The sequence below is a fragment of the Hirundo rustica genome, chromosome 1, assembly GCF_015227805.2.
Source record: "Hirundo rustica isolate bHirRus1 chromosome 1, bHirRus1.pri.v3, whole genome shotgun sequence".
Taxonomy (NCBI): domain Eukaryota; kingdom Metazoa; phylum Chordata; class Aves; order Passeriformes; family Hirundinidae; genus Hirundo; species Hirundo rustica.
This window is the reverse complement of record NC_053450.1, coordinates 139,366,556-139,388,935: the sequence shown is the minus strand read 5'-3', so window position 1 is coordinate 139,388,935 and position 22,380 is coordinate 139,366,556. Positions and strand designations below refer to the sequence as shown.

Genomic DNA, 22,380 nt, shown 5'->3' with positions numbered 1-22,380 from the left:
CTATCTAGAGCACTTTGTTTTTGCATTCTACAACACGGCTCTTCTCATTAGCTCTTTTTTATGAGGCTGAACTGAAACCAATGGACATATTTCATACCTAGATCTTAATTTTCTTCATGCTTCAGTATTCATTAGGCCTAGAGTGTCTATAGTTTATTTTTCTATTCACAAGTACTTGAGGCCGCTAAACTGTGTATTAGTATGCAAATACCAACTTGTGAAACCTTTGGCCTTGCGAAGTGAATACACGCAGTACTCTGCAAACACTGCAACCATGCCTACCAGTGCCTGCTATCTTTGGGAATGCCAGCAGCTAGTACATCCTCCCTGGGACTCAACTGCTGCTGCAGGTTAACAGCCCCTCCACTTCTTATCCCACCAATACAGGACTCTTAAATTATTTATGTGGGAGTGAAGAAAGTACAGCATTCCTAAAGGCACATCTTATCTACACAGAAAAATGGGAAGGGACATGCAAATAAAGGAAAGGAGAATTCCACTAAAAACAACAGTTTTGAAAACAATATTGGCAGTGTCTTTAAACTTGCACACCTGAAGACTACAATAAACTTCCTGAGAAATCAGAAGAAATGGTTCTCACCCTAGGACAGGATGAAGAAAGGGTGTCTAATGCACTGCATAGAATGTGTATATGCTGAGTGAACTATCAGGTATGCCCACCAGAACAGCATGTAAAGGCAGCTGCTCCATCTGCGCAAGATCTCTTCCCTCTATCAAGTTTCCACTTCAGCTGAAATGTCAGAAATTGTTGTCTAGGGAGAAAAAAGCAGAATGTGCACCAAAGATGAAAGCCATCCAGGCATAAGCATATCAAGATGCCACGGTGGAGTCAAAAAAAGGAAAAAGGATTGGCTGATTTACATTAGAAAAAGAGGTATGTTTGCAAAGCCAGCATGCTTTAATATTTAAAGATGTATCACACATCAATAGGCTGTGATTACCTCATTCTAAATTACTGTATCCTATCACAGTTCCAGTAAGGGTGAAAAGACATTCTTGCTTTTTCAATATTAGAAAGGGGAACTACAGCAAAAATTTGCATGTTGCCTTTCCATCTATATGCAGTTCTGTGCAGTGTTTAAAATTGCACTGCTTAGGGACCATCTTCACAGTTTTGAAATCATATTTAGCAGAACACTTAAATATATTTACACTAAATAAAAAAAATGGGATAGTGGTGGCAGAGTGTATCTAGCCACCCTGAACTCCAAACTGAAAATCTGTATTTGACAGAATAAAAATCATATAAAAACAATTCGTAGCTATTATTTGCCATATTTCCCTCAAGAAAGGGAAAATTATTTATTCCTCTTGATGATTAGCCATATGGTCCTGTTAACTGTATTTCCCTTGATCAGCATTCAGGATGTATATTTTCCTCCTCTTATTAAAAGTATTTGTATTTCTGTATTTCCAACAGTTCCTGAATGTTCATAAAGAAGGGGGTGGGGGACGGTAGGGGTGGAGAAGATCAGTACCATAAAACATTCCCATGGGCTCTATTCCGATGGGCTTCATTCCAATGGGCTCTATCACAGTCCTTCAGCACTGTTAATGCCATATGAAAACACCATTCCAAATTACTTTGTTGAACTCTAAGCGTTTTTCCATTATTTTTCAGAGCTGAAAACAACCTTTTCCATGTGTGCTCACTACTACCAATTTTACCTTGACATGCTGGATTTAAATCCAGAGATACTGGCCACCGGTGCACCAGGAAGATGGAAAGACCAGATGCCCTGCTCACTCTCTGTCCCCCTGTTTTCAGAACCTGGCAGCACCACAAGGTAGTGAGGTGAGGGCAAAGTAGTTTGGCTTTAATGCAACTACTCTGAAGCCTTTAGCATTGATCTGAATGAGAATTCCCAGCAAACAAGACCCCTCTGAAAAGGTCTAGCATGAGTCAAGGCTGGCAGCACATTCTCATCTCTCTTCATCACAAAGTAGCAATTAGTCTCTTCCACTCTATGGCTGAGATCAACGTCTCTGTTCTCTTTGCCAGTAGAGGTTCTTGGCATTTCTTAAGGGCACTTGCAATTCCTCACAGCAGTTGTATTCTGCCCGAGAGCTCCCTGTTTGAGGTGGTGGGCTGCCATGCAAAGGTCAGTTATTTTCATCTCTTCTTTCTGATTCATTTAAAAACGCAGCCTGGTAACTGATGAGCCTTTTAGGTTCTCTGCAGGTAATGTCCTTCCATAGTCCAGTACTTCTATGAAAACTGCATTATTACAATGCAGCTGGTTTTCTCTTTAAGGCTCAGGTAGATTTCTAGTCCTATGTTAAGTATGAAATTTAAAAAAAAAAAAAAAAAAAAAGTGATTATTATTCATAATGATTTACATGTTCAGTTTCTTTCCAGTAGCTTTGCTACCCTTACACTGCATGCAATCAGTGCTGCAGTTGGTCACTCCCTGTTTGAGCTCTCCCTTGCTCCATACAGCATTGCACACACAGATGAATTCTCCTATTTTGTGGATGCTTTTTCTTACAAAATCACTGTTCAGCTTTTCATTTTTGAGAGTATTTGTTTTAATATCCATGATTTCTGCCCTTGTCTAACCAGCTACTTTTGTTAGCTTAGCCTCATACTTTTTGGATGTGTTTTCTGTAGTGATGTTTGCATTATTAAATCAATAATAATGCCACAGCACATAAAAATGTTTGTTAGTATCACCTTGAGCTGTTTTGTTCCTTCGTCGTTCAGCTCAGAAAATGTTTTGCACCTCTGTACACAGCCATGAAAATCTGACTTGGTAAGGCTGACAGTTCTGCCAGATCCTCTCATACTCAAACTCCGTCAAAGCCTTTGAAAACCAATGAAATAAGAGGAGCCTGTTCTTTTATAGACTCCTCTGTCATTGCAAAGACACATAAAATGACCATCAACAGCACTGAGCCTGTTCCTTGTTTTGCATCCAGTGTCCCTTTAGTTCTCTGATACTTCAGAAGTCTCACCATCTTCCCAGGTCAGAGTCAGGAAAATCACTGTCAGAGCAGTCAAAATAGAATTCCAATATTGTCACTAATGAGGAAAGATTTCTTTTTCCCAGGTTTCATCACACAATCCCCTCAGTGGCATTAAACTGGTGCTGTCAGGTGCTGTCAGCTTCTCTGATGGGATTTCATAAATTTTCATCTCCCTTGAGTTTTTGAGCCTCTTGCACCTTGTGTCAATATCAGGTTCGTGGTTTCCAGCTTTCACTACTGATTGGCACGAGGGCTGTCCACAGCAAAGATTTCTTTGAAGTGACCCACACATCTGATTTCCCTTCTGTATTAGCTATGAGTATTTTTCCTCTTTTCTCTTTGTTCAGCGTATTTCCCCCATTTACTCTTCTGCTGAAATGCTTTGTCTTTTCCCATCAGAGCAGTAGCATCTCCTCTTTATCCGTTATGTTTTTCATCTTCTTCAGTCTTTCCCTACAAAGCTTTTCACTAGTGGTTTAGCTTCTGCTACTCCTTCTGTGCCTTCTTCCAAATTTTTTTGTTCTTATCGTTTTGGAGTTCTTCCTTCTCTTGGCAATGGGCCACCTTTTCTGTCTGTGACTTTCTCCAGTTATGACTCTCGCATTCAATAACATCACTGCTGAGCTGATCTCAGGGCTGCTGAGTCACTTTCACCTGTGTTTGACAAAGCCTCAAATGAAATTCCACAACATTGACTGGAGCTTTATCACAGTATCTTTTTGCCATTTCATTTTGTTCATTTGGCCAATTCCAACTACGGCTTGAAGTCACTACTTTGCAGATGGTCAGAGGTACAGGTAGTTTGGATCAACTGTGTTTTGGAAGAACAGCTGGATTTTGTCTTGTCACCTATCAAACGTGCAAGTCTACATGAGTAACTACTAGGTTTTCAAGAACAGACATGAAATCTAACTTAATGACTCTTTGCCAAGTGAACAAAAGATTTTCTGATTGAGATTCTAGTGTCCTACCTCACTTCATGGCCTGTGCTTCATTATTAAAGAAGCTGAGAGTGATCCTTCCTGATCTAGCTTCCAAGCTTCCAACAATAAAATTATGGCGTTGCTGCACCGATTTTTCACCAAAACTACTGTGTTTAAACACCCTAGAAATATAGAAACATATGTAGAAATACAGAGAGAGAAATATCCTCCATGATTTCCTTCCTATTTGAATTGCTTTATACTTTGGGATCTGTGTTATTCTTTGCCAATGAGTGACAAAGAATATCATTGCAACTACTTTATTTTTTTTAAATGATTGAGAGATCCCTTGAACATTTGAGAGACCCCTGGATCCTTAAGCCCTCTAGTGAAACCCTAAGAGGAGCCACAAATATTTATCTTTGTTGGCACATCAACATCTCACAGCTGTACATGATTTTATACTGTATTTCCTGCCCTGTGTTTTCCTCTGCCACCCCTTGGTTACCTACAAAAAGTGCAGCTCCCCTAGACCCTTGAGACCAACATTTTAAGAGCTTGTGGTGGCAGACCTTGGAAGAAGTACTCATGCTCATAATCTCCCTTCACAGAGCTACAAATACATTTGTAGAGCATCACATTTTCATAAAAGCCCACTTCCCACACTTTCCCATGCACTCAGTAGTTCTATTATTTATTACCACTACTCTGAGTTTGCAAGTGTCTAAGTTGGACTTAATGATCTTTAGTTCTTGTCACTATTATAGGGAACCTTTATAAATACAGATGTCACATATCCTATCTTCTATTGCTCCTCTACTGCTATTATTGTAAACTTATTACACAGTAAATAGTTGAGTAGTTTTCTAGACAGAAGTCTGAAGAGGGTTATTCAGAAGAACCTTAAGAAGTTCTAGGAGAAGAGACTTAAAACTTCAGAAACTCGTAAAAGTCCCTCTAAAGAGAAGCCTTGCTTTTAAAAGCCAGTCATCTGGCTTGCTATAGGCTTTGCCTATTTATTACCATTCATTTTGTCACAATCTGAGCGGGAACTCATGAGCTGGTATTTACCAGGTTCTCTGTAGAGTCTAATTACTACAGCCCAGGTCAGCAATAAAGATCATGTCAAAATGGAAGTTGTATCATCACATTTTGCCAGTAACACTTTGGCAGTAATTGTCCTAAAGTAATTGTTTGTTCTCATGGCCATGCTCTGTGGCAGTGCAGCACTCCGTCTTTTACTCGTGGTAGGTCTTTCAGCAACTGCCTTGGATCTCACATATATTCCACACTGTTGACAAAACTAGGCCGATGGCTATTATCCATTTTAAGTACTGCTTGGTTATAAGAAGTGCAACCAGTGTGATCTGAATAGCTGGCATATTTCTTCACTTCCCTAAAATACTTATGATCTGCATCTGCTCTTACAGATGTGTTGATTTTTTTTTAAGACAAAAAAATGTCTTACACTTCTGTCATAAGCTAAAGGATGCTTATGGACCTTTATAATTCTGTTTGTGAATTATTATACTCAGAATATCACTGCCAATGTGCTTGAGGTGTTTCTTCCCAAATGCTTTCTGTTGGCAGACCTTAACTTTTCATGAGCTTAGTTTTTTGAAGGTAGTAATTACCAGGAGCCCCCATGAAGTACAAGCATTGAGAAGTCTTCTGCAGTCACTTTTACTGAAGAGGTAACCTGGTCCCATTTACCTTCTGATTTTACTGATCAACAGTGGGATCAAAATGCCACATACCTGTTCTTCATTCCTTTCAGCATTGAAAGGGCCTTGATTTAACATCTTTTATTTTCAACTCCCATCTTTTGCTCCCTCAAACACTTTGAAGTTTGCTTCTTGATATAGTAGCAGTACACTGTTCTTTCTGTTGAAATGTTGCATTAAAACCTATTTTTTGCAGCCATTTGAATATTGTAGTGCTACACGTGGGAGAGAATCCAAAGAAATGCTCTTCTGACTCCCACACAGCACAATGGAAATGAGCAGTTTAACACAGCAACTTTAATCACAGACATATACACTAAACTAATTGTGGTTTGCTTCACTAACAGTTGGAAATTCTCAAAAAGGCAGATATTTTTAATAAAATTCAATATGTGTTCTTTCATTTTCATGATTTTACCTCCTTGGCAGAGAGTACATAGTAAGCCACTAGTTTTCTTCCTTCACTCCAAATTTCTGTCATTTCCCAATGTAACCAGCAGTTTTCTTATGCAAATACTCATTGTTCTCAGTATGCTTGCCCCTCATACAACTTCTCATTTCATGGTAAACACACAAGATCATTTTCATGCTGTACCGACAAGATAAAGAACACTGAAGGAATATCCAAGAAAAACTCAACTGAATGACATGAAAAGCAATGTAAAATCTATCAGTTTCTATTCCTTGAAAACATCAATCATAATGGAAAGGTTTGTTAACCACCATATTATCTCTTTTGTCTCATGTTTCCTTCCCTTTTCCTTGTGAGATACATATTTAGAGAAAAGTCGGCTTTCCTGTAAGGTACCAAAATTGTAACTGAATCCATCTCTGGTCAACTGAATGAACTGCAATGTCTCAAAGGCATCATTTTTCTTTCAGAAAAAAATTGCTTTGTTTTTTGTCTGATTCTCACTTATTCACATGTCATGATTTCTAATGGTAAGAAGGAATCTGGAAAAAAATAAGCATACTCTTTTCCTAATGACTGAAAAGCACTTCAGAAACAATGGAAGACGTGTATATGACTCTTTAGTATTTCTTTGGTATCAAAGATTTCATGTGTCTCTTTACTCATAGACTACTTTGGAGACATAACTAATCATCACAAATGTAAAATGTGCTTTTCATGACCAGCAGGTTTTGTGAAACCCAAGATTGCTGGGTTATGTCTAATAAAGATATATCTTTTTACTCTATCAGAACATATACAGGTGTACAAGTGCAAGAGTGAAAACTGCTTCTCAACCTATTTGTGAGAAAACATAAATATTTTCTATTAAAAAAATCAATATTTCAGTGTGCAAAAAAGAAGTCATTAGCTTGTAATAGCTACATATCACTTTGTAAGTCTAGATATAGTTTCCACTCACAAGAAATGCTTGTCATGATGTTGTCTGTGACACATCACCAGAGTGACAGTGTCTGAGTAACATCACCAGATTAAAACCTAACAAAATCCGTTCTTCTGCTAAGCTAATGTCAAGCAACTAAGCAGATGCCAACAACAAACTTTTCATAACAAAAAACTTTATGAATACAATTAAGTCTGTAATTTGAATCATTTAATATAATATCATTAAATACAAAGACACTGTCAGAAACATAACAGGGAAAAAACCCCAATGTTATTGCTCGTTCTGTGATTTCCTGACAGGATATTAAAGTCTTCCAAAATGAGCCATGCATTTGTAACACAGACACTGCAGGATCAGGAAGACTGTGGGATCAAGTGTTCCAAAAACCAAAATGGAAATACTTATCTATTATAGAAAGTGGATGAAGCTATTAATTTCAATAATGTAGCATACTGTGTGCACACCTACGTTTCCCAAATGTAGGTAGTGAATATATGCCAGCTTCAGTTAATTTCTTTTTTGCAAATTTGAAGTTCCAGGGAATATTCTCCATTTACTGAGGTAACTGTGACATTCCAAGAGATATTTCCTGATTTACAGTGAGGTAAAAGCAGAAAGTTCATTAGCTTAGTACATAAATGCTGCATCAGCAGTTTACAGACACTCTTTAGTATACTCATGCTTTAGTGAAAAAAATAATAATCTTTAACTATAACATTTAAACTCTCTAGGAACTAGGATTATTCAGAAAGATTTCTCTTTGCCATAATTATTTTCCAGCTAATCTCTCAAATACATTGAAACCAAACAGCATTCCCAGTAGTGGCAATGCAGAGACTTTCAAGATCCCAAGTTTCTAAAAACTCCATCTCCCCTTAGATATGTGCATAAGTAATTGGCCTGGTTTTCCAAAATTACTTAACAGTTTCCTTGATTTTTGCTGAGCATCTATAAGTGCAAGCATATTTCACTGTAAGACACAAATTGCTTAGTTTTTCCTTTTTACTTTTTTTCCCCAAAACCACATAAACCATTTAGGAAAACATTCCTGTTTGGAAATCCCATTCTCCCCTTGAGCTGCGCTCCTTGCCTGAGAAACTGGCTCTCAGAATGGGAAGCTATACACCCGAGACAGAAGAGCGTGTACCACACAGCGAGGAGGAACATCGAAGTAGAACACACGGGTTTACCTTTGCCTTGCGGAAGTGGTAGACCACCAGCATGCTTATGAAATCCAGCAGCATACAGAGCGTTTGGAAGGAGATGATAGCCAGCCGTAAATACTTGTCCTCCTGTGCATAGCAGGGAGTATCATCTGTGCAGAAAGAACATCCTTCTCTGCAGGGTAGGCACGTGTAGACTTCTTCTGACAATTCACCACCAGAAAAGCGATTTTCTGCATCCTTTCCTGAAAGTATCAGAAGAGCGAGGGGAGACACCTTCAGTTGTACAGGATGGGGAGTTCATCACCTGGCCTCTGCTGGGTTTCCTTTCCCTCCCCTTCTCTCTCAATAGGTTATAAAATAGCTTGGCCAGAGATGCTTTTCTCTGAACCATCCTTTGTAACATTCAGAAAATGCAGACCAATGAGGAAAAGTGAGCTTATTAAACATGAAATGCTTTCTTGTTATATTTAAAGTGGGCTAAATCTGCACGGGAAATTCTATGAAGAAGAATTCTGAATGGGGAAAAAATTACATTAAATATTTGGCAATAAGGAAAGGATTTTACACAGACAGATTAAGGGCAGACCCATTACCTACCTAATGTTCATAGTACAATCACTGATCCTACTTCAGATTGTTCCTCAATTTTATAAAAATGTTATCAAGTGAATTAATGAGCTTCAAATTAGATGAAACCCTTCTTAATTAACATTTGTTCCACAGGCTGTTGCATGATTGCACTGCTCTGTCCCCAAAGCTAAACCAGTGCACTTAGAGTAAGTATAGCTTTCTGTTGTTCACACAAGCACATCAGGAAGAAAACCTATTGGAAAGTTAATATTTTGTCTAGGAAAATCAATGACTCTTTAACTGACATCTCATCCATCAATGTGAACCCATCAAGAGCGCACACAGGATTCCTAGTTTTTCTGATTCATGACAACTGACCATAAACCCCTCTAAGGCTGCTTACCCTACAGGCCATGAATAGAGTTAAAAGGTGAAAGAGAAAGGGGGGAAGAATATTATTAAATAAATGGAAAAAATTAACTTGTTGAAAATGTTTTTTATAGGCAAGACAGCCTTAGGAGCTCACAGAAACAGAATGTGGCTGAAGCAAAATCAATGGTGTGTTATAATGTGTGATAAGTCCTCCCCCTTTTCACAATGCTAGAGAACCACTCCAATTTCTTTGATCAAAATTCTCCTTCTCTGTCAGTGAAAGTAGTAAATTATACATTGTTGAGTCCTTCAAGAGACAACCTACACCTATGCTGCACATACATGTAGGCTTATGCAACTCTCTTCAGACTTTTAGCTTGAAACAATTGAAGCAGAAGGTTATCTACAAGGGTAATTACTTCTTGCTTTCTCAACTCTACATCCGAATGCACAGAAGCCCACATCTGCTGCCAAGCAAAGCCTGGAAAAGGGATAGAGGCCATGCTCCTTGTCCTGAGTGTAGAATGCTTCACTCCCACATCCCAGAGTGAGTAGAGAACAGGATGGTATTTCTCATGCAGATTGTGAATTTCTCCTTGGAACTTTATTCTAAACTAAGATGTTAGAAACCTGAATATAGCAGAGTAGGGCTGACTCGTGCTGGAAGTCAGATTTTTAGATACAAGGAGTCAGCAAGAAGAGATCTTGTGCTTTTTTGACCCAGACTGTGTGAGGCAGGATTGGAAATCTTGGAAAATAACCACGCTTTGGCATACCAAGCAGACAGAGAACCTCTAAGGAACTCTAATGTTGAAGACATTTTAGGATGCAAACTTCTCTTCAGAGCACGCACCCATGGACCTCAGCCCATGATCATTCCAAGAGCTTTAACAGAAACCACCTTCTCCAAACCTAATATTGGATCCCTGCTTTCTTAATTACAGCTAGAGCAGCAGACCCACACTGTCCTCTGTGGAAGACAGAAGTCAGTCTCCCACTTCCCATCTCCATATCCAAACCAAGCATGCATTCCCTACTGTCCAAGTTTTCCACTTCATTTCATCAACATTTAAGCTCATGCCAACCTGCTTTTCCACCACGTATCTGCTCCTTTATCATTACTATAGCTGCTGTTCAATTAGCCCATATCTTTAAAACCTCACATTTCTGAGCCCCATAAGCCATTTGTTAATACATTTTTATTGGTCAACTAAATAAATTATTTGCAGTAAAAATACTTACACAGAAAAAAAAATATATAATTCAAGACCCACAGTTATGAGACTACTTGTCATAAATATTATATGAATACAGCTTGATAACTTAGCATGATCCTAAACTTGATGCACTGTTGAGGGTTAAGTTTACTGTAGAATTTTTTCCCCCTCCCAAGTTGCTAGGAGACTAAGTGCTGAGTGCTTAACCTGGACAAAAGAACTGATAACTTAGTTTGGGGGAGGGAGAAAAGCTCCCGGAGAGAGCTGAGGGTGGGGGGATCTCGCGGCTCTCATCTTCCCGGGGGAGCACCGATCGGGCCACGGCTGGCTGCTGGAGTCCACGGTTAATGAAGGGGTCTGGTCCTGGGAATTCTACCATCTGTTGGAGCACCCAGGAATTCGGAGTTTCTTCGCTGTCCTGCTGGATTTTGGGTCAGCCCGGGTCCCGCCGCTGCGGCTTCTCCGGCACTGCCACCTCTGCCTGCCGAGGACACCCCCTGCCTGCGGAGGACAGTCCGCCGCGCCCGGCTTCCAGCCATCAGCGCCGGAGCTTCCACCGTTTGCCCTCGGGGTTCTTGGTTCTGTTCTACTATTGTTATAATTGCTGTTGGGTTTTTTTGTCTGTCCTGTTATATTTACTAGTAAAAGACTGTTATTCCTTTTCCCCATAGCTCTGACTGAAAAGTTTTGGGTTTTTTTTATTCTTCCAAAATATAATAACACGGAGAGAAGGATTTGAATTCCTCATTTCCTGGAGAGGCCTGCCTCTCCTTAGCAGACACCTGTCTTTTCAAACCAAGACAATGCACTTACTTTATTTCTGAAATTTTCAACCTTGAAAGTCATTGCAAATATACTATATTCCATTTTATCAAGCAGTTTCTTAGCTGAATCATATGTGGGAGTATCTTCATGTGGATGCTCATCACATACTACAGGGATAACAGTTAAAGAAACTGCATGTTGAAGTAAATATCCCACAGATATGACTTCATAACAAAACAGCCAGCTTTTGTTTAGAGTGTCTGGTGTCATGTTTAGAGATTGGGATGGGCTGCACAGGGAGCTGGTGGAGCCACTGTCCCTGGAGGAGTTTAAGGGAAGACTGTATACGGCACTCAGTGCCATGCTCTAGTCTATGGCAGTGTTTGGTCATAGGGTGGACTCAATGATCTCAGAGGTCTTTTCCAATCTGTTGCTTCTTTGCTAATGTCAGTTGTATGCAAAGGAAGATCACTGATGCACATCTTTTGCACTGTCTGCACTGCCAGCCAGGACTGATTTTTGTGGGAATATCTTTTGACTATCAGATGGAGGTGGAGGTGTCTGAAGAACAACCACATGTGGCACTCAGAGCTCTGGTCTGGTTAACATGGTGGGGGCTGCTCACAGATTGGACTTGGTGATTTTAGAGGTCTTCTCCAACCTACTGGATTCCATGACTCTATGTGATTCTTACTTATAGCTAATGAAAGAAAGATTTAAAAAAAAAAAAAAAAAAAAAAAGTCTACATGAAATTTTCCACAATGCAATGAGGAACAATTGACAAATCCCACACCCCTTTTCTTTTTTTCTTGTTTTTTTTTTTTTCTCCTCTCCTTTACAAAAATAAAGAACTTTTTTTCTCTAAAATAAAACTTTTCCTCTAAAATAATTTCTTGGGGAAGAACTGTTCATTATATATAACACTGACACGAATCTTGTCCACCCACACGCTTGCCCTGACTATATGTCTCAGGGTACAGCTGCCCAAAACATAGTTGAACATTTCTGCCCTTTTTGTCTGGTCCTGTCCCCTCACTGAAGTCAGTGTAACATCAATTCAAGACACAGACAGCCCAAGCCAAGGCTGGAGGGGCCTCTAACAGAACTGCTAGACATTTCATTGTGCCCTGTACTAACTCAGCAGCTCTTTGGGATTACATCTCCTGCAGTGAATAAAAACAGTTTTTCTTCCTCAAAAGATGACAAAATATTCTAGACACCAGTAAGGTAGATGGACAAGAAGTAATTTCTGCTCTGTGCAAGGCAGCAGCAGTTTCAGCAATGTCACAAATGAGATGAAAGTAACACTGTGCTGCAGGAGTTAAAACGGAAAATGAGGAAGGTGTAAAAAAAGAAAAGAACAGAAATAAAATGTAGTAACCAAAAAATTGAAAGGATAAAAAGGAAGGAGAAAAGCATAAAGCAAAGTAGGTCAAAAGTAGGAATAGGGACACAAATTACATGAAGCATAATAAGATAAACCAAAAAGCTTAAATGTTTCATCTATTTCCACTCTACCATTTATTTTTTTTTCCTAGCTCTCCTCTCTTCCATCCCAGTATAATTTTTCTGTCTGATTGGTCCATCTGTTTTTGAAATGTTCTCCTGAGGGTAACTCTTCATCAGCTTTGGGTCTCCTAAGGACACTTTGCCACGCAAGGGATGCCTCAGCAGCTGTGACATATCCAGCTGAGATCTTCCTGCAAAGTAAGAATGGCACCGCAGACTGCTGAGAGCAGGGCAGGGACTGCTTTGTCCCAAACCAAATCATCCCGCACTCCAGATAGAACTCGGCACATGGACACAGAGAGCACAGTGCATGCTGAGCACAGAGCAGAACAAAAGACTGATTCTGCTCCTGTTCTATAACAGAGTAAATTAGGAATGCTACAGTTGCATCAGAGATGTTGCAGAAACTTGGTGAGAATGTAACTGGACCTCTTGGCACCAAAACCTGGTCATCAGACATGGTCATAAGCCTCACCCCAGAAAGGGATCACTGAAGTCAGTGACAACCTTCATGTGTGCAAAGATCTGCACGTGTGGATTCTATTGAAGAACCAAAGCCAAAGGGCAGCTGTAAAAAATGAGAATTCCTGTTGAACTGTAAACTCTTCTTGAAAATTTTTATGTGATCATGATAGTGTTCAAGAGACAGCAAAGTCCCATATTCAGACTAAAGAGCCACTTCTGGTGCAAGCAGGGCAGGTTCTACATCCAAACAGTACGAGCTGAGATTTTCCGCAGTGTGGATGATGCACTGCTAAAGAGCAAACTTCAAGGCTGAACAAAGCACTGTTGTTCTGCTATTTCAATGCAAACCTCATTACTCCATGAGGCAGAGAACAGAAGTGCCTTGGAGAAGGGTGTTACAGGAATGTTAAAATATAAGTAATCATCAGTTAGTCTATTCTACCTATATTAATAGTGCTACCTAAAAATGAGCCATTAAGAGAAAGTGCACAACCATGTATTCAAGGACTTACAGGTTAATATAACCTGTGTACATGAAATGTGCTTTTTTCTAAAATCAATTTCCAACCTCAAAAGACACCCTGGAAGTATGGTAATAACTTTGTCCCCTTCTAGTACCCAAGGTCCTCATTAACACATGCAGAAAAAATAGAAAGGCTTTAAATATTTTGGCACCGTCAGTTCTGAAGAATGACCACAGACTTGGGAGAGAAATGCCCTCCTACCTGGCTTCTAATTCAGTAAGAGAACAACCTGAATTCCAGCTGTGCCCCTGTCCCACACACTCTTAGGGAACTTCCAACATGCGCAGCCTCCCTGGGAGCAGCAACACCACGCTGCTTTAAGACAGAAAAGCAACAGATTTGCAGAACTTATCCTACACAGGACACTGTTTATGTCATGTCACAGGTTCCCACAGAGCCTGCCAGTAAACAGTTCTTTCAGACTCAAACCAAAACACTAATCTGGGCCAAAAGCAGAACCATTCCCCCACTCAAAAGCTGGACACCTCAGACACAATGTGAAACTGTAGTTATCCATAATTTTCTGTGGTGCAGAATCCCAGCATCATTGAGAAATGCTCCCAATTCAAGACACAACACAATCCAATTTTTCAATTCAGTGAAGTACAAAGCCGGACATTTTTTTCTATCTCCTTTCTGATATCTTGAGACCTGAAAATCTTTGCTGCCTCTTTATTTTCTTCCACTAGGAATACTTTCTAAATGATTAACATTCCTATTCAGTTTCATCTCTTTTATCATCAGATTTCACCAACCTAGCTCCACAAAAAGATCTTTAGGTCAGACAGCTTCTGTCAAAATTGCCTGCAGAATTCGTGTCTAGAATTCCTATGTTAACATCATTTTGAACTACCAAATACATACTACAGCCATTTCAGCCATGTCATTTTTTTCCTCTTTTCTTTTTACGGACTGCAGCTGTGTGACAGAGCCAAATTTCCTTTGAACCACAGGCTTTTCTTATTACTTTGGTCATTTCCAGTCTCACTGTTCACTTTTTGAAATCATCTATACAACTTGGCAGATGGAGCTGCATCTGGATGAATTTAAAAAGTTCTTCATTACTGTTCCAAAACTCAGGTTACCTCAGAGCAACAAAGGCTCAAATCAAACTGGCCCCCTATGTCCTACAATATCAGCATTTACAAACTTCCTTGAGACAAATTTCACTTTATTAGGAGCTAAATAGCCATTTTAAGGCTCTCCATTCTATAGCAAATGGAGAAATAATGGAGGTATTGCTTTATCCATATCTGAAGACAACTCACCCTCCAGGGGAGCCATGCTCTTGATGCTGACTGCAGTTGAAACTAAGGTGACTAATACATACCAAGCATATATATTTTGCACAACTGGTATGAAATAAAGTTAATCTCATCCCTAATGATCAATGTTGTTATGATCTCTAGTCACATTTTTTGTTGTGTGTTCTATGGCATTTGGTATGAAGTTTTCTTTATATGCTCTCTTAAGGAATTAAATCCTAACTCAACCAGAACTCACTGCACTTCAGGAAGAACCAAACATCCTCCTTTCTCTAGCAACAGATTCACACAGCCCAGAGAAATAGTACTAGCACAAGGCTGCCTTCTGCAACACTTTACAGTATGAAAAGACAAGGAAAACACTCAGCAGATAAACTGTTGAACAAACCGTGTTATTTATTCTACAAATATGTACAGGAGACATATCCTCTATATGTGTGTGTGTGTATTAAGGGATGATTAGTACCAGAGGTATTTCTCTTGGGGAACAGAAACAGCTGTTTTCACACAAGGCAGGAGATAATACATGCAGTCCTGGACCAAGCTCGGTGAAAGTCACTCACTGCCATTCCCTGGATATCTCACACAAACTGATCTCACAGCAAGAGCTGATTTTATGAACCTCTGACTAAAGGATGGTGCAAAGAAGCTGGACATGAGATGAACCTGAAAGCAGGAGGCAGAGAAGGATGTCCTGCTACACCTCCAAGCAGCAGCTTTGCACCTGCGACTGCAGCCTGAGTTCTACCAGTACAACTGCAATAATTTCTGCACAAAATCCATACAGAGATTTGGTCACATGATGACAGTAATAGAAACCAGCTTTGGGCATGCAGTTTGTTTATCTTCCCTGAGGAGCATCAACCAAGTTCTCTTTCTCCTGTTGTGGGCAATTCAGTCTAAGAACCACGCAATGTGTGTCCTGGGCAGGTGTAGGATGTATGTTATCCATACATCCAGCCATACAGACTCCCAGGCTTGAAGCATCTCTATTACCTCATCAGCACATATTAGAGTTTGGAGGTTCCTTTGAATTCTCTTTTGCAAATGGAGTAAATGAAAACAATTAAAGCCCGCACAAAGCCAGAGGCTAGGGCATTCTCATTTCCTCTGGCTAAACAGAAAATGAGTAGATTAATTTCCAGAATACTTGTGCATGAGCACAGATGCCAGAAATCTGTATTTCCCCTTAGCAAGGCTTCTTTTCATGTTTTTTAATTTATTTACAAATCAAATATTCTTCAAGTGGGTATGTTTTACAGGATCCTCAAGAGCATCGTGAATGACAAACCAAAGGGCTAGAACTCCTTAAGTGATTATATAATCCAAGAGTTGCAAACCACTGGGATTTTACTGTATAACCCTGATGAGGATAAAAAGCAGCCCTGCATTATTAATGCTAGCTCTGTTTTCTTTTTTTTTAACTCAAGCAGAGGCACTTACTCTGAAAGCTGTTCACTGAGAAGATGTTGGGGTGATAGAATCCAGCCTTGCAAATACATTTGTAGGCTCCAAGCACAAATCCAAGGCCTTTAATTGGCATGCACTGTGAGAAAGGAAAAAAAGAAAAGTCATGCAGAGGATCACACAACTGTATACTCAGATGTACGTTCAAGCATAAAAACATTACAAGATACTCTGCACAGATGTCTAAGAACAAATAGGCAGTCCTTACAGACTGACAGTATTTTCTCAGCAGCTTTTCCCATAGTCATATATCACTCCAGGTTTTTTGCCTTGTTGTTCATCTCCAAAAAACAGCAAAGACAGCTGTAATCAAGCCTGTCCCACTGATAAACTGACCAAGTCACAAATTTGACTCTTGCACATTTGATCTAGGCAGATATTAGACAGCTGTGTTTTTTTCCTGAAGGATTTCCAGCAGTTTTCCCCAGGACAGCAGGTGGGTTTCAGACAGCTGGAGTTCACACTGTGTGAGGAAGAACATGAACACCTGCAGCCAAGCCCCAACCTTCTGCTGGAGGCACCTGCCAGTGCACCCACAACAGCAAAATGGAGCTCGCCCAGCTAAGAGAAAGACAATAACTTGTTAGAGAAAAATGGCTGCAGACATAAATCTGACCAGGCTGAAAGAGAAAAAAACTATCCCAACAGGAGCCCCATAATCTTAAAACATCTTGTAATTTTACAAGGTAGCAATACATGAATCAAATTTTGTTTAAACTCAGCTTCACTCTTGCTTAGTTTTGACATGAGGTCAGCCAAAGCAAATTTATTACCATGACAGAACATCTACTGTCAGACCATTCTATACATCCAAAAGTCCAAAAATGGACTTTGCCTAGTACAGAGGGAAGAAACAGTCTAACAACATAAAGGAAGGAACACTCATAAAATGATGATTTCCAGTACAGTTTATTTCACTTCATCAGATGATAGTAGACTGCTAGACTAGATGTCTTTCCTGTGAGTACAGGTGCACCATGAATATGAACTAGACATTGGCAGTTCCTCAATGACCCATTGAATGGTTTAACTAAAACAGCCTCTGTCCTCTCACCTCCATATTTTTCACTTATTTGTGACTATGACTTTAGGATATGCTTCAACATCTAACTGCCTGTGACTAGGAGGAAGATGCAGAGGAGAGGGTTTCCGTAAAAAATACCTGTATAAAAATATCAAATGTACACCAAAAGAGAACAGTCTGCACAGCAGACACTCTAGAAAAACTCAGGGGAAAAAAAGCTGAATTTCTTATTATCTCAGCTTTCAGCTTTGTGACATAATTCTGCCTGATGTCAGGAAACCATGTTGCTTGTCTTTGCCTCAGTTCCCCAGATGGCATCATCTTCTCTCACACTCTTTGCCAATCTGATGTCAGTGCAGGCAGTGCATGTCTGTGGGTGCTATTGGAAAACAGCTAGTAAGTAGGAAACTGGTGTGCAAGAACACTGGAAATTCATTCAGCCTTTGTAAAAGCAAGAAAGAAGAAAAAGAAAAAAAAGAAAAAAAAGAAAGAAAGAAAGAAAAAAAAAAAAAAAAAAAAAAAAAAAAAAAAAAAAAAAAAAGGAGAGAGAAGGTCCAAAACTAATTTTTTTTTTTCACACTTTATCTTCACCCTGCAGAAATATGACTGTTGATAGGGTGGAGGACAGGAAAAATTGAAGTGGAATGAGAGTGTGTGCAAGTCCAATGACAGCCAAACCTCTTTAACCAAGCACAGAAAGTTAGTTAAAATAGTAAAAAGAATTTTTCTGAGAAAAATTCTCCTCTGCATTCTGGCTTTTTGCTTTGTAGGATGAAGGTACATGCTGCTGTAGAGAATGCACTTTCCTTTTGAAGAAAAGGAAGAAAAGAGTAGCTCCTACTGTATTATGAGAATTATGCAGCACCCCAAGTACTGTATCCGTTATCCTTTGCCACTGAACAAATTTATAGAATCACAGAATTGCTCGTATCGGTTATGCTGCAGGCTCATGAACCTTTTCTGCATTAAAACAAATGCTTTACTGATGAATCTTTCACAAACATCCAATATTCACACCAAACAAAAACCTGTAATTTTTATTTTATTGTCACTGACCAGTCTAGAACTTGAAAATGGACAAAATACTTCAAATGCTGTTATCTTGCATTGGTCTAGGACATCATCCTTTTTTCCAGAATTTGGCAGCTGTAATACAACTTAAAAACCATCATCAAATTGTTTCTTGCAGTCCACATGATCCCAGGCAAAGGTGCAATAGGGATCAGAATATCATGTTGACAGGTGGGATGGGGAGAAGGAGAGAAAGAAGCCTAGATCCCTCTAGACGCAATTTCAAACTCTGAAATTCCACTGTGCTCAGCTTTGCATGGAAACAGAAGTATTTACAGCCTGACTTTTTAAAAGAAATTGCAGCACCTAAGCAGGAAAAAACACTAAATACTATGAGGCCAAAAATGGGAAAAAAAAATCTCTGGAAAGAAAAAACAAAACAAAAACAAACAAACAAACAAACACAACAACAACACAAAAACACCCCTCTTTTTACAAAAGACTTAACAGTAATGGTTTTAACAGTAAATGGTGACAAATACAATGGTGCAAAAAGGTAATAAATAAACTGTTTTCTGCTGTACAAAAGGAGTTTAGCAAACAAAGTCCAGATTTGTTTGTTCTATTTATTTACAGATAAAGGCTTTTCCTGTCTGTCTGTAGGTGAATCTACAGGACACACAGCAGGCACAAGCAAGCAGCTTTTGTCCTGGTTCCAGTGGCCCCAGTGGCAGACTGAGCCCAAGCCTTGCAAAGCTGTACAAGCCCAGCCCACAGAAATGGCCATGGGCTTCAGACCCTCAGGAGCACAGGAACTGAGTAGTGCACAATAGGCTCTGTAGACACAGCCAGTAAAATATTCATGTGCTGCTAAGTTACTTAAGATTTGATACATATAGAACTTAGCATTGAATAAAAGCAGACGTGTGAAAAATATCTGCTTCCACACAAGCCAAAAAAAAAAAAAAAAAAAAAAAAAAAAAAAAAAAAAAAAAAAAGGAAGCATAAAACTGACCTGGTTTCAAATTTTATTATAAATGTGAAAGCACAGCTCTGGTAATAAATCCACCATATTCCTGAGTATTTTTGCCCCATCAGTAGTCATCAGCTTTTAAAAAATCATGCTTTAATCAATTCATAAAAGCAGCTACCTTAGGTTGGATCAGAAGCTCAATTTAGGCTTGTATCACACCTCCTATGTGCCAGCAGCCAGTGTTGAGGCAAATAGTGAAAGATGCAGGTGGCTACTGAGTGATCCTTCACTGATATGCCCTTCAGGACACCACACTCCTAAATGGAATTTGTATCGCTTTAACTTCCAGTTCTTATAGATGGCTTGGTTACAAATAAGATCAGCTTTATCATCATGTTTGCTAAAGAGAGAGTAATTGGTGTCTGTAGAATTCACAGAGAGCATTTATTTCATCTGTCTCTTCCCTGGTATTATATTTTTAGCTTTACAGTATTAGTATAATGTAATGACTCCCAAGCTTTTTATAGTAAGTTTTAAATAATACATTCAGCTCAAAAAAACCTTAGGTATTTTGTGAATGTTTATTTTGAGATTATTTATAAACAAATAGCTCTTGAACCAACACAAGATTCTAACACATTTAAACACAACATCTAAACCAGTTTTTTAAAAGTCTCTATTGGTTTAATTTTTTGCTGCTTGTTGTAAAGGATAAAGTCAGTAAAATCTAATGCGATAAAGATTATCTCTGTTGGAAAGAAAATAAACCCTTCAAATAACATGTGCAATTGCTTTGGAAGGCTGAGCCAAATCTTCTGGCACAAGAGGGACAAAGCCATTCATCAGATGTGATTAGCCAGAAACCAAGTGACAAAGTATTCAGCAGACACACAAAGCAGGTGAGATATCCAGAAGGGAGAACAGGGCAAAAACAAACAAGCAGTTCAAGAGAAAACATGTCCCAGATGTAATTTAGAAACTCAGATAAAGAACTAAACAAATCCATACCGTGGAATTCTGGAGCAGAGAGGTAAAACCAGTAGTTTTATAAATTAAGAGAAAGAAAAAGAACGAACGAACAAACAAACGAACGAAAGAAAGAAAGAAAGATAAGAAAGAAAGAAAAGACTGAAAATACAGCCAGTCTTGAGTGGTGTACTTCAAGTTTTTCAAAGAGCTGCTTTCAAAATCTGTATTTCCACATGCATACAGCAATGAGAATGTCTCCTTTTCTAAAGTCAACTCCTTGTTCAAAGGACGTAGTAAGAGCAATGTCACGACAGGAAAAGGTCAACAAAGATAATACAAGTAAGCCCATGTTTCTTTTAGGGGCAGCACATAAAGGATTTCTAGAAAATGCAATGTATAGAGTCATTTTGAACCTGGCACACAACAGCAGCTGGAGAAGGTTGGTGTCCTACAAAAACCCAGGAGGATTTTTCTGATACCGTTTATCACTCAAGTCAAGCACACTCACTCTTAAAAAAAGAAGAAAAAGGCAAAACAAAACACACAAAGAAACCCCACAATAACAATAATAATTGTTGAATAATAAATATTTTTTTAATAAGATAAAAGCCAAAATCTCTTTGCCTAAGTCAGTGATAGCTCTGTCATTGAAAAGGCTTTACCCATTGTCTCTTCTCACTTTATTTACCCTTCAAGACCAGAGTGTTGTGTTAGTGTGTTTGCAGCCTCACAAGTGAGCAGTGCATCCAAGAATCCATGCATCCAAGAACCTTGTGCATCACCTGGAAGGCCCTGCTTGCCTCCAGAGAGTTGGGAGGCAGCCAGCTTGCCAACCACACCACTCATTAACTTTTCTTTTCAAACACAACATTTTGGTTCAAAGAGACAGGACAGGGTTGGCCACTCTATACCTTCACTGCTGGGTTAGTTAGGTCCCTGTAGCTCTTCTCCTCCTTCTGAATGCATTGGTGGAGTTAATTACTTTTTATATTCAAGTTAAAAATGTGTTTTCCAGCAACAAGAGACTTAGAATAACATTGGTTTGTTTAAATCTGAGTCAGTCAAAGAACAGCAACAGATGATCTGATTCAGCTTAGAGCAAAGGTAGTTGTCAGGACAATGTTTTTCTTTATAGTTTGATGCTTTGCTAAAAATTCTTCAGTGCTTTTTAATTTGGTTTTTCATTATTCTGATTTTGTTAAGCATAGGATGAGAATAAATAGTGATGGAAAGGAGCCTCAGCTCATTCACACAAATAATGATAGGTGACACATGACTACTGACAAACCATGAGCAGAAAAGTTAATGTCATTCACTAAATGTAAGGGACTGTAGAGTCTTTAACATCTAATTAACTTCTTTTGAAATGTGTCTCAGTTTGATGATCAGGTTTGAGGACACACAGAACTGACTCCCTTCTGGTTCTGTTCTCCTTCAATTTAATGGTGATGGTGTTATCACCCCCTTGGTGGAGAAACACTACAAACATGCAAGCACTAGTGAAAAAAAAACAAACGGTGGAAGTGCAACATCTTGCAAAGAAACTAAGAGAGGAGATCAGAAATATGTACAAATCATAGTACCTTCTTGGAAGATGGTGAAAGGGGAATAAGTTTAATTTAGCAATGTTTGAAAGCAGGGCCATGGTGGGGCTAAGGAGCAGAAAACTCAACAGCTGTTGTCATGCACATGGAGAACCCATGGTCTACTTACAAACTAAGCTTCCCATAGTCAGGATTCTTTACAGACAGATCAAAGTACAACAATCACAGGAATTTTCAGAGGACGGGTAGCTTGGACACTCACAGGTTCTCAGCAACGATATTTTTAAGACAGATTTTGCATTACTGCTGAAAATATCTGTGCAATATACAATCAGACTACTTTAAAATAAAAATCTCTTTATTTGATAGTGTGGAATTGACATTGAGAACCTGAATATCATTTTAAAACTCATCAGACTTCACTTCTGGTTAACATACTAAACAATAAAATTACAATGTCTCCTCTCCTATAAAACTGCACTGCAATTACAGGGGAACCTGTTAACAGACACCAAAGGGACTGAGAATTTTATAGCCATTAAATA

General features: G+C 39.1%; 1 protein-coding gene across 1 annotated transcript in view; it reads right to left on the bottom strand.

The window, feature by feature from the left end:
- Window positions 1–22,380, bottom strand: part of GPR158 (G protein-coupled receptor 158) — a 194,241-nt gene that overhangs the window by 92,820 nt on the left and 79,041 nt on the right. The window contains exons 3-4 of the mRNA XM_040075372.2: window positions 16,291–16,393; window positions 8,184–8,401 (exon numbers count right to left, since the gene is read on the bottom strand). Of these exons, the coding sequence (XP_039931306.1) occupies window positions 8,184–8,401; window positions 16,291–16,393 (321 nt within the window). The remainder of the gene's footprint in view (window positions 1–8,183; window positions 8,402–16,290; window positions 16,394–22,380) is intronic.